The 11,690-nt window shown below is 46.0% G+C and overlaps 2 protein-coding genes across 2 annotated transcripts in view; one reads left to right on the top strand and one right to left on the bottom strand.

Annotated features, from left to right (window-relative positions):
• Positions 1-9,071: 9,071 nt before the first annotated feature.
• Positions 9,072-10,273, bottom strand: LOC123056111 (ATP synthase subunit beta, chloroplastic-like). Its single transcript, XM_044479843.1, has one exon. It carries the CDS (start codon positions 10,224-10,226, stop codon positions 9,072-9,074), a length of 1,155 nt encoding a protein of 384 aa, XP_044335778.1. The 5' UTR covers positions 10,227-10,273.
• A 238-nt stretch (positions 10,274-10,511) lies between these two features.
• The window catches only part of LOC100049018 (ribulose bisphosphate carboxylase large chain-like), a 2,037-nt gene continuing 858 nt past the window's right edge, over positions 10,512-11,690 (top strand). Inside the window, 1 exon segment of the mRNA NM_001405087.1 lies at positions 10,512-11,690. This exon segment is cut by the window's right edge and continues 858 nt beyond it. Coding sequence (NP_001392016.1) covers positions 11,009-11,690 — 682 coding nt within the window. The 5' untranslated portion in view covers positions 10,512-11,008.

The following is an 11,690-nucleotide window of genomic DNA, read 5'->3' as shown; positions in this document are numbered from 1 at the left end:
CAACCAGAATGAGCATGTGACAAGCAAAATAATGAAATTATTATAAAGTGGCACTTACTCTTTCCCCGTGGGCTCAATGAGCCACTTCTGCTCCTCAGTAGCAGGAACCTGCTTTGGTAGCTTTGCGTTACCACGCAGCCACCCCTTGTTCTCAACCCCCTTCCCGCCACCACCATCATCCCCGCCACCACCCTCCTCCTCGCCTGCCTCCCCCTCCCCAACCTCCTCCTCCTCCTCGTCCTCCTCCTCGCCTGCCTCCTCCTCCACCTCCTCCTTGGCCCTGTCCCGAACCTCCTCCTCCTCCTCCTCGTCCTCCTCCTCCTCGCCAGAGGGTACCTCACTAGAGGAGGGCCTCGAAGACAACACCCCTAAGTCGGTGAGGGTGCGCTCTTTCTGGCCGCGACCCCCTGTAGTGGCTCTCCCCCCACCACCTCGTCCTCTAGGGGCTCTCCCCCCACCCCCTCCTCCTCTAGGGGCACCTCTCCCTCGACCTCCCTGTGAGGAGTCATCATCAAGTAGCCAAGGAGGAGGCTTACGTGCTCGACCACTCCGACTAGGCAGGCCGATGACCTTGCGTATGAAACCCACGCCGTCGGCCTTCCCCTTGCCCATGTTCCACGAACCTGCATTAAAAAGAGAATAAGCAATTAGTAATAATAAACACATTAATAAAAATGCATAAAAAGGCATGATAATAAGGAATAATAAACACATTAATAAAAATGCATAAAAAGGCATATTCCTAAACTATAGAAAAAAAGACTTGAAACGTACATCTGCTAGAACCCATATGAATCATCACTGTTGTAACCTCTTTCTCGGTCGGTCTCATCATCACTATCAATCATATCATCTTCGTTGTCTGATGGAGGTGGAGGCTCTTCCTCGTCGTCAGCGTCTTCGTTTAACTTTTCTAGCATAAGTATGTCATTTTCATTGACAATGGTCTCACCATCATTCCGTGCATCGTCGTCGTTTGGATCCACATCATCATCACCCAATGGTCTAGCGTCATCGTTTCTAACCGCATCATCATCATCAGGTTGCTCTTAATAGAACACTCCCTCGTATGTCATGGGGTTAATGTTGTAGTAATCGTCTTCATTCGGGTCCGGTAGCTTACCATGTGGCGACGCCTTGAACACAACTTCCCAACCCTTTAGGTACTCTTTCTGGCATGGGTAAGGCAAATAATATACTTGTGTAGCTTGGGTAGCCGCAATGAAGAGATCGGCTCCGGCATAGACGGTTGATGGTTTAACTTCGACCAAACCAATGGAAGGCGTATGTTTTACCCCCTCCCGCGGATCGAACCATCGGCATTTGAACACAGGCAGACTTAGGGTCTCGCGCCCCTGGCAGAATTTAATGTCGTATATATTTTGTACCCTTCCGTAGTAGTCTGCTGAATTTTGACCGGGGTGTACACTCCGGTATTTATAGTTTTGGGATCGGGCCGGCTGTTCTGGTGCTCCTCTGTATGGAAGCGATACCCATTCACATCATACATTTTACATGTCATGACGGCAGGGTCAAAACCCATGGAAACCCATCTCAATTCATCATCCATAGATATGTTCGGATCTTTTCCCTACAAGTATAATTGAAATTTTTGTGTGCATTAGTTCGGTAAACTAATAAATGTTGAACTAGGTATTTAATAGGGGAGTGTGGAAAATTACTTTCTCCATGAACCAAGCAACAAAAATTTTACGTCCAGGGTTTCCATGACGGAGAAGAGTAAGTGCCTCCGCCTCAGTAGGAGGATTCATTCCCGTCCATTCCTCTTGAACGAAATCACTAAAAAAGAAAAGCGATGTTAGACAACATAGAACATGATGATGTGGAATACATAAAGGAATGGTGTAGTGGTATTACCTCATTCACACTTCCTCAACTTCCTTGATGTTGTGCAAGATATAGAACATGAGGTCCTCCCACTCTTGTCGTGGCATGTTATAAGATTTTGAGGCCCCAGCCCTCCCACCTTGCGCGTTGAATAGATGGAGCCTGGGTTAATACTTGGGCTCTTCTATATTGTATCGAGGCACCTTGTTATGCAGATGGGGAATGTGGTCTGGATAGTATGATGTCCTGAGGTCTGACACCTCCTCTAGGATAACTGCCTCAGCTATGGAAGCTTCAATCTTAGCTTTGTTTCCACATTTCTGTCGGAGATGCTTGTTCTGTCTCTCAGGGCCGTACTGCCAGCGATTCTACAGGCCCCCCCCAAGAATACCTCGTTCGCGAGGTGCAGAATGAGATGTGTCATTGGAGTAAAGAAGCCTGGCGGAAAGATCTTCTCTAGCTTGACTATAAACTCCGATGCCTTCTTATGCAATTTTTCAATCACATCTTTACTTACTTCTTTAGCACAGAGCGTGCGGAAGAAATGGCTTAGCTCGGCAAGCACTCGCCAGACATGCTCGGGGACATAGCCTCAAACCATCACCGGCATTATCCGCTCAATGCATACATGGTAGTCATGACTCTTCAGGCCGGTCACTTTGCCCGTTGAAAGATTGACTCCCTTACTTATATTCGATGCATAAACATCGGTGAACTTCAAAATGTGTTTCAGCCAGATAAGTACTTCCTTTTTACTGGTCGTTTAAGGACAAAGTCAGCATCTGGCTTGAACCAGTTTTTTCGACCACCTGTGGGAGGCTTCATGTTCAGACGTGGTCTATCACGAATTCTCTGTTGATCGGCTCTAGCTTTAACGTTATCCATTGTCTTATCAGGAATGTTGAGGATCGTGTCGAAAAGGGACTCTGCCACATTCTTTTAGATGTGCATCACATCGATATTGTAAGGAAGTTTGAGGTCCTTGAAATAGGGAAGCTGCGAGAAGGGGGTAATGTGAGTCCAGTTGTGCGTCTCACCATATCCCTCGAAGCCTTTGCCTTTGCCTTTGCCTTTGCCTTTGACTTAGGATTGAGAGCTTTTAGCTGAGCAAGAACATCTACCCCCGAAAATGTTGGAATCTCGGTTACTTCATGAACAACCCGACCTTTCGTGAAGTTCTTCTTGTCTTCCCTGTCTGGATGGTCTGGAGGGAGGAACTGTCGATGCAGGTCAAAGGCTACATACTTGTCACCCTTACTCAGCCAAATCATTCGCAGAGCCTGCATGCACACTGGGCATGGCATCTTCCCACCTGTACACTATCCGCAGAATAGAGCATAGTCGGGAAAGTCATGCATGCAATAGTGCAACCAAACTTTCATCAAGAAATTTCTCTACAAATCCCGGTCGTATGTCAACCTCGGAAAGTACCAAGAATGGTGCAAATCATCCACCAGCGGCTGCATAAACACACCCAATTTCTTCCCCGGGTATTCAGGCCCCGGAATGATGAGTGACAAGAACATGGTCTTGCGTTGCATTAGGGCACCGAGAGGAAGATTGAGCGGAATTACAAACACGGGCCAGCAGCTGTACGGATTGGACGACATACCATATGGATTCAACCCATCACCTGATATGGCTATTCTGACATTCCCAGCTTCGGCTTCTTCCTCGGGGTATTCTTCATCGAACGACTTCCATGCTTCGCCTTCCGATGGATGTACGATTTTTTTTGGACTGTACCTTATACCTTCCTTGTGCCACTTCATCATTTTGGCAGACTCCTTCATGATGAAAAGGCGTTGCAGTCTTTTTATAAAATCAAGATACCGAAGAACCTTAACGGGGATGGCTAGCTGCTTTTTCTCACCATCCTCACCGACCACCTCAATGAACCGAGACGAACCGCACTCTCTACAGTACTTGTCATCCGCATACTCATGCCTAAACAAAAGGCAATTCTTCGGGCAAACATCTATTTTCTCATAATCCATAGAGAGTGCCTTCATGATTTTCTTTGTATCGTACATGCTTTTCGGCAGTTCATGACCCTCAGGGAGGCTGTTAGCCCATACTCCCAGGAATGCTTCGAAGCATTTCTGGCTACAGTCGTACTCAGCCTTGACTGCAATCAGTTGCGAGATGGCATCCAGCTGAGATATTTTCACACCCGCATAAACAGGTTTCTTCGACGAGGCTAAGACCTCCAAGAAGGCCTTTACGGTTGCCTCCGGCTCCTCCGGTTCATTCTCTGAAGGTGTCGCATTTGCCGTTTCTGCAACAATGACATCATCTAGCATGTCCCTGACCCCGTCGTCCTCATATCCATCGATGTGTTGTCGCATCACCTCCTCTCTACCACGGTCCTGCTCGGCTATGTTTATCGGCGGCATGTCAAAGTTTGGCATATATCCGTGCGTGCGAAGGTGCTCACTCATGTCCTTCTGATTTCTACGGTGACGTCTGGCACAGGGGCATGGTGGGATAATTCTCATTGGATGGAATATCTCCTTCAAATACACATCGGTTTTCGTGATCCACTCTGATGTTACTCGATTTCGACGGATAAAACCACTGTACATCCACTGATTATCTGCCATCCTCTGCTTTTTTGCAAGCCACACAACATAATTAAGGATTCACTTAAATTAATCACATCAAAAATTCATTTTCTACCGCGTTGAATCCACCTACATCTCTAATAGGTAAAGATGGGTCCTAATCCCACCCGAAGATGTGTAGATTGAGTACGTTCTCCATGCTCTACCCTGTTCCGAGACAAAATTTCGGCAGCACCTCCCCACTGTTCTCCAGATACACGTCTCGGCTAATAGCCAACAGAATGTGCTCCAGAGAACAACGGGGAGGCACCACCGAAACCCTGTCTCGGAACGGGGTAGAGCATGGAGAAACATACCCAATCTACACATCCTCGGGTTGTCCGTGGAAAACGCTGGACAATCCAAAAGAGCTGCAGTGATAAATATGCAATTGAATGCATATTTATCGATGCAACCCTTTCGGACGGGAGACGCCTAGGTTACGCGACTTGACATGAGAATGAAATCTAGTCACATGAAAAAGGAGGTGATGGATTTGTAGCTCACCCTCGGCTGTAGAGGAAGTAGTCGAATAGCAGAGGGATGCTCAGGGACCAACGCGTCGGACAATGGCCACTCCGGTGAAATGCGACACCACAAAGCCTGCAAATTCAACTGAAAGAACAACTTAGATCATCACATCTCAGTCAAGTGTCAAACTTTTGTCTTCTACTCTTTTAGCAAGATCATCATGAGTATCATTTTTTTAGCAAGATCATCACATCTTGGTAAGTCACAAAATTTTGTCTTCAATTATTTTATCAAGATCATTATGAGTATAAAAAAATAGCAAGATCAACACATCTCAGTCAAGTGTCAAAATTTTGTCCAACATCCATCCATCCATTCATATATCATTAACTTGACCAACATCCATTCATCAGCATGACCTAACATTAAATTTATGACAAACAAAGTTTCTAAAAAATCACCGACATTCCATCCATCCACCGTCTATGATTCTAACAACATCCATGCATCCATCTAACAAAAATTAATCCATACATCCATCCACCTAAAACAGTAGCAAGAAGAAGAAAAAACATAAAAAAATAATTATTTATCTAACTATCTATCCATCCATTCATCTAGCAGCACAACAGCACAGCAGCGGCAGAGGAGCAAGGCAGCAGTGGGGGAGCGGCAGGGTGACGGGGGAGCTCACCAAGGGGGGCAGTAGAGGAGCGGCGGGACCGCAGGGGGGCGGGGGACGTGGTGGCGGAGGTGGTGTCGGAGGGGCCGGTGACGGGCGGTGGAGCGTGGGTGGCCGGGGCCTCCCCCGTGCTCACCAGCAGCAGAGGAGGGCCGAGAACGGGGCGTCGGAGTTCACCAAAGCTGCGGCCGCGGCCAGCTCCACAGCAGCAGGACGAGGTGGACGGGGTGGTGGGTGGAGGGGGGCTTGGGTGGAGGGGGCGGACGGCGGCCGCAATGGAAAGCAGCGGCGGGTGGAGGGGGTGGACGGGGCGGGCGGGTGGAGGGGGCGGCCGGGGCGGCGGGTGGAGGGGGCGGCCGGGGGGCGGGTGGCGGGGGGCTGGGTGGAAGTGGGCGGACGGCGGCAGCGATGGAGGGCGGCAGCGTGGGTCAGGATAGGGAGGCGGCGGGGACTAGAACGAGGGTGCGGCGGCGCGGCATGTCAGGATCCGGTGGTGGCGTGGGTGGGGGTTGGGGTCGGGAGGAGTAGGAGGAGTGGGTCGGGCGGCAGTTGAACGAGTGGCCATGGCATGGCCCGAGTGGATAAGGGTGGACCTCTTGCCGTCGGCATAGGCATGGTCCCACCTGGCAGCGAGAGGGCCATCGAGTGGATAAGGGTTAGGCGAGAGGGCTCTATGCCGATGGCCAGGCCGTCGGCATAAGTACGAGGCCTATGCCGACGGCAAGGCCGTAGGCATAGATAGAAACCACTTTTTTGAAAACATAGTCCCACCTCGCCCAGGGACAAGCAATATGACCTGTTTAAATAGTTCACTAATCCATACGTCATAAGCTCCGGTATTCATTAGACTTCTGTGAAGAAAACGGACATTAACGGTGAAACTTTCAGTGCCCGGGTAGCCCGCCCGGTGCCCGCACACTGAAGGTTTCACCGTGATAGTCCGTTTTCCATGATGAATACCGGAGTTTTTAATAAATTCAATTATTAGATTTTTTTAAGATTTTTAGTTTACCGTGTGTAGGGACCTGGTGCGACGCCCGTGACACGGCGGCAACAACACCCATGAGGCGGGCACACCCCGGAGCCGCGTGGCCTGGTGCGGGGGGTAGCAATGCCACTGGAGCGTTGCACCGGGCCCTCATACATGTGGGGTGGTGTTGTGCCATGTCCGAAGAGGCGGCGCGCGTCTCCGGGGTGTGGCCACCGTCACGGACGGCGCCACCGCCGGCACCTGGAGGGGGGAAACGGACGCGTCGGGTCTCCACGGAGGGGATCTTGCTGTGGGTTTGGCCGGAATGTTGCTCCAAAGTGTTGCTATGGGCTGACCTAACATAGCCGGGGGGAGAGTTCCACTGGTCAAAGCCCGTCCGTGTAAAGTCAAAGGGCTAGATCTCGTGGTCAAATACTACAGGGTTAGGCGGGGCGGGGGCCCTGTGGGGGTAGCAATGCCACCGGAGCGTCGCACCGGGCCCTCATACATGCGGGGTGGTGTGGTGCCATGTTCGAAGAGGCGGCGGGCGTCTCCGGGTTGTGGCCCCCTCACGGACGGCGTCGTCGCCGGCACCTGGAGAGGGGAAACGGACGCGTCGGGTCTACACGGAGGGGATCTTGCTGTGGGTTTGGCCCGGATGTTGCTCCAAAGTGTTCCTATGGGCTGACCTAACACAACCGGGGGGAGAGTTCCACTGGTCAAAGCCCGTCCGTGTAAAGTCAAAGGGCTAGATCTCGTGGTCAAACCACTAGTGCAGAACCGGGCTATAGCACCGGTTCGTAAGGGCCTTTAGTGCCGGTTCTGTAACCGGCACTAAAGGGTGGGAACTAAAGGCCCCCCCCCTTAGTACCGGTTCGGCACGAACCGCCACTAAAGTGCCACCACGTGGCACGAGCCAGGGCCGTGTCGGGGAGACCTATAGTACCGGTTGGTCAAAAAAATAATCTCCAAGCATATCAAAAAAAACTAATTAAATATGTAACAGAATTTTTTGGACATTTCTAATAATAGCAAGCCTTATGAGGTCACGGGTTCGATTCCCGTCTCCTCACTTAGCAGTCTGTATAAAAGGACTATTCTATTTCTCTAGATATGGTAGAGGGGGTCGTGAGCTACCAAACTGCTCTACTCCGCTCTGGAGTACCAGAAACTGGTGGACAAAAAAGGCTTGAATACAAGCCTCTAACATGTCTAGACAAAGAGAATACTCCTTTTATACAGAATGGAGCGGGTAGCGGGAATCGAACCCGCATCGTTAGCTTGGAAGGCTAGGGGTTATAGTCGACGTTGGTTGATTATTTTTAACGTCTCTAATTCAAAACCGAACATGAAATTTTGATTTCATTCGGCTCCTTTATGGATATTCTCACCACTTAACATCTATGTCAGCTTTTCTATTTGAATGGAACCAAAGCTCTCCGCTTTCTAGATGATCCTTATAGAGTAGGAGATAGAAATTCTATCTAAATCCATCTAATCTACTTACTTCGTTCCCTAATTTCATTCAAGAGATCCTGAGGAAAAGAATTGGGTTTCCACCGAGCTTAAACAATATGTGGATGGTTCTAGTAAACCAAAACTATCGTTTTTTAGCTATTTGGCTTCCTTATTCCTTATTTTAAGAAGATTTAGTTACGATTGGAAATCAACTTTTTTGTATCTTCATCCATAGATCCTTTACTCATATTTTCAAAATTGGAATTACTTAATCAAATGCAAAATTATGCTTCGCGACTCTGTACTCATAATCCTATTTTTATTTTGGATGCAATTTAAATTAGTCTTTGGATACAAATCGCCAGAATGTATATTCTTCCTCAATATGCTATTGAGAGGAAAAGGATTTAATCCTTTATAAGAACTAAAGTTTTCATCGGAATATAAAAATAAAAAACTTAAGGATGCCTTAAGTATATCATTTCAAATTCAGTTATTATATAGAACGAATCACACTTTTACCACTAAACTATACCCGCTACATTGTAGATTATGGTATAAATGGTACCTTTTGTCAAGGATAGCCATTTGACAAGAAGGCTAATTCCCCCTTATTGAATCAGATGGAGAAGGTTCATGACACTGAGCCGTTGGTACTTCTACTTCGATCGCTCGCCTTTACTTTAGGATTTAGATAGCCCCTCTGGTCTGTAAAAAAAATCTTTTCTTACCATGCTAATAGCGCCTGAACCAAATGTATTTATTTTGATTAGGATCCTATTCTACGGTTACGACTACAATAATAATTATTTACTTTGCAAGGACGTAAGTGTGTCAGACTGCTAAATTGTTTTATTATTCCTACAATATAAACTAGGGGATATAGGGGGTAACACTGTCCCTATAAATTCCTTTTTCCTTTTCTTTTTTGTCCAGAATTGAACAAAAAAGAAATTATGGAAGATGTTTTCTTCCCCCATTAAGTCCGAGCCATAGAGTAAGAGTGAGATGAGTTTTCCAAATTCATCATAGACTTTCCCTATGGCTTGATAGAAGTAAGCAGCAAAGAGTCGTAACTTAAAGAAATTGAGCTATCCTGATCGAGTAACATAGTCGAGGTTGAATCTAAAGGATCTACTGCTGGATAAATACCCTTGGAAGCTAATCCTCTGGAAAGTACGGTAGTAGCATCCAAATGTGCAAATGTTGTGGCAGGGGCAGGGTCGGTCAAATCGTCTGCAGGTACATAAACTGCTTGAATCGAAGTTATAGATCCCTTTTCTGTACTAAGAGTAGGTTGATAACCCACTGCGGAGGGCATTCTCCCTAATAAAGCGGATACCTCTGATCCTGCTTGAACAAAACGAAAGATATTATCGATAAATAAAAGCACGTCTTGCTTATTAACATCTCGGAAATATTCCGCCATAGTTAGGGCAGTTAAACCAACTCTCATACGAGCTCCCGGTGGTTCATTCATTTGGCCATAGACTAGAGCTACCTTTGATTCCTCAATATTTTTTTCATTAATTACTCCGGATTCCTTCATTTCCATATAAAGATCATTTCCTTCACGAGTCCGTTCCCCTACTCCACCGAATACGGATACGCCCCCATGAGCTTTAGCAATGTTATTGATTAATTCCATGATCAGTACTGTTTTACCTACTCCAGCCCCCCCAAATAGTCCTATTTTTCCTCCACGTCGATAAGGAGCTAAAAGATCGACGACCTTAATACCTGTTTCAAAGATGGATAATTTCGTATCTAACTCGATAAAGGCAGGCGCAGATCTATGAATAGGGAACGTTGCACTAATATCTACAGGACCCAAATTGTCAACAGGCTCCCCAAGAACGTTGAAAATTCGTCCAAGAGTAGCTCCACCGACCGGAACACTGAGAGGAGCTCCCGTGTCAATCACTTCCATTCCTCTCATCAACCCGTCCGTAGCACTCATAGCTACAGCTCTAACTCGATTATTTCCTAATAATTGTTGTACCTCACAAGTCACATTAATTTGCTTATCGTCAGTGTCTCTACTCTGGACTACCAAAGCGTTATAAATATAAGGTAACTTGCCTGGGGGAAAAGTGACATCCAGCACGGGTCCAATAATTTGATCGATACGACCTGTACTTTTTTCTTCAATTGTGGAAGCCCCGGGAGGAGAAGTAGTAGGATTGGTTCTCATAATTATCACATAATTAAAAAAAAGGAATTTGTCGAAATTCTTCTTTTTTTATTGTTGAATAATGCCAAATCAAATCAAAAAAAATCCAAAAGTAAAAAGGAAATGAATTAGTTAATTCAATAAGAGAGAAAAGGGGACCAGGACTTGATTTCGTTGCCCAAGCGAATCCCATTCAATCGTTTACTCATGGAATGAGTCCGTTGGAAAGTTCAATCAATCTTTTTTTCATATACATTTTGCCTTTTGTGGAGGATCTGTGCCTACTCTACTTTCCTATCTAGGACTTCGATATACAAAATATATACTACTGTGAAGCATAGATTGCTGTCAACAAAGAATTTTATTAGTATTTAGTTAGGTATTTGCATTCAAAATAAGAAAAGAGAACTATTAAGAACTTTTAAAATAAGGATTAGGAATTAATTTGGGTTGCGCTATATCTATCAAAGAGTATACAATAATTATGGATTTGGTAAATCAAATCCATGGTTTAATAACGAACCGTGTTAACTTACCATAACAACAACTCAATTCCTATCGAATTCCTATAGTGGAATTCCTATAGGATAGAACCTACACAGGGTGTACGCATTATATATGAATGAAACATATTCATTAACCTAAGCATGCCCTCAATTTTCTTTAATGAGTTGATATTATATTAATTGAATATCCTTTTTGTTTTACGAGATTTTTGCTAAAGTTTCATTTACGCCTAATTAACATCGAGTAGACCCTGTTATTGTGAGAATTCTTAATTCAAGAGTTATAGGGAGGGACTTATGTCACCACAAACAGAAACTAAAGCAGGTGTTGGATTTAAAGCTGGTGTTAAAGATTATAAATTGACTTACTACACCCCAGAGTATGAAACTAAGGATACTGATATCTTGGCAGCATTCCGAGTAAGTCCTCAGCCTGGGGTTCCGCCCGAAGAAGCAGGGGCTGCAGTAGCTGCCGAATCTTCTACTGGTACATGGAAAACTGTTTGGACTGATGGACTTACCAGTCTTGATCGTTACAAAGGACGATGCTATCACATCGAGCCTGTTGCTGGGGAAGACAGCCAATGGATCTGTTATGTAGCTTATCCATTAGACCTATTTGAAGAGGGTTCCGTTACTAACATGTTTACTTCCATTGTAGGTAACGTATTTGGTTTCAAAGCCCTACGTGCTCTACGTTTGGAGGATCTACGAATTCCCCCTACTTATTCAAAAACTTTCCAAGGCCCGCCTCATGGTATCCAAGTTGAAAGAGATAAGTTGAACAAGTATGGTCGTCCTTTATTGGGATGTACTATTAAACCAAAATTGGGATTATCCGCAAAAAATTATGGTAGAGCGTGTTATGAGTGTCTACGTGGTGGACTTGATTTTACCAAAGATGATGAAAACGTAAACTCACAACCATTTATGCGCTGGAGAGACCGTTTTGTCTTTTGTGCCGAAGCTATTTATAAAT

The sequence above is a fragment of the Triticum aestivum genome, chromosome 2D, assembly GCF_018294505.1.
Source record: "Triticum aestivum cultivar Chinese Spring chromosome 2D, IWGSC CS RefSeq v2.1, whole genome shotgun sequence".
Lineage (NCBI taxonomy): Eukaryota > Viridiplantae > Streptophyta > Magnoliopsida > Poales > Poaceae > Triticum > Triticum aestivum.
The sequence above is the reverse complement of the archived record's forward strand: the minus strand, read 5'-3'. Positions and strand labels throughout refer to the sequence as shown.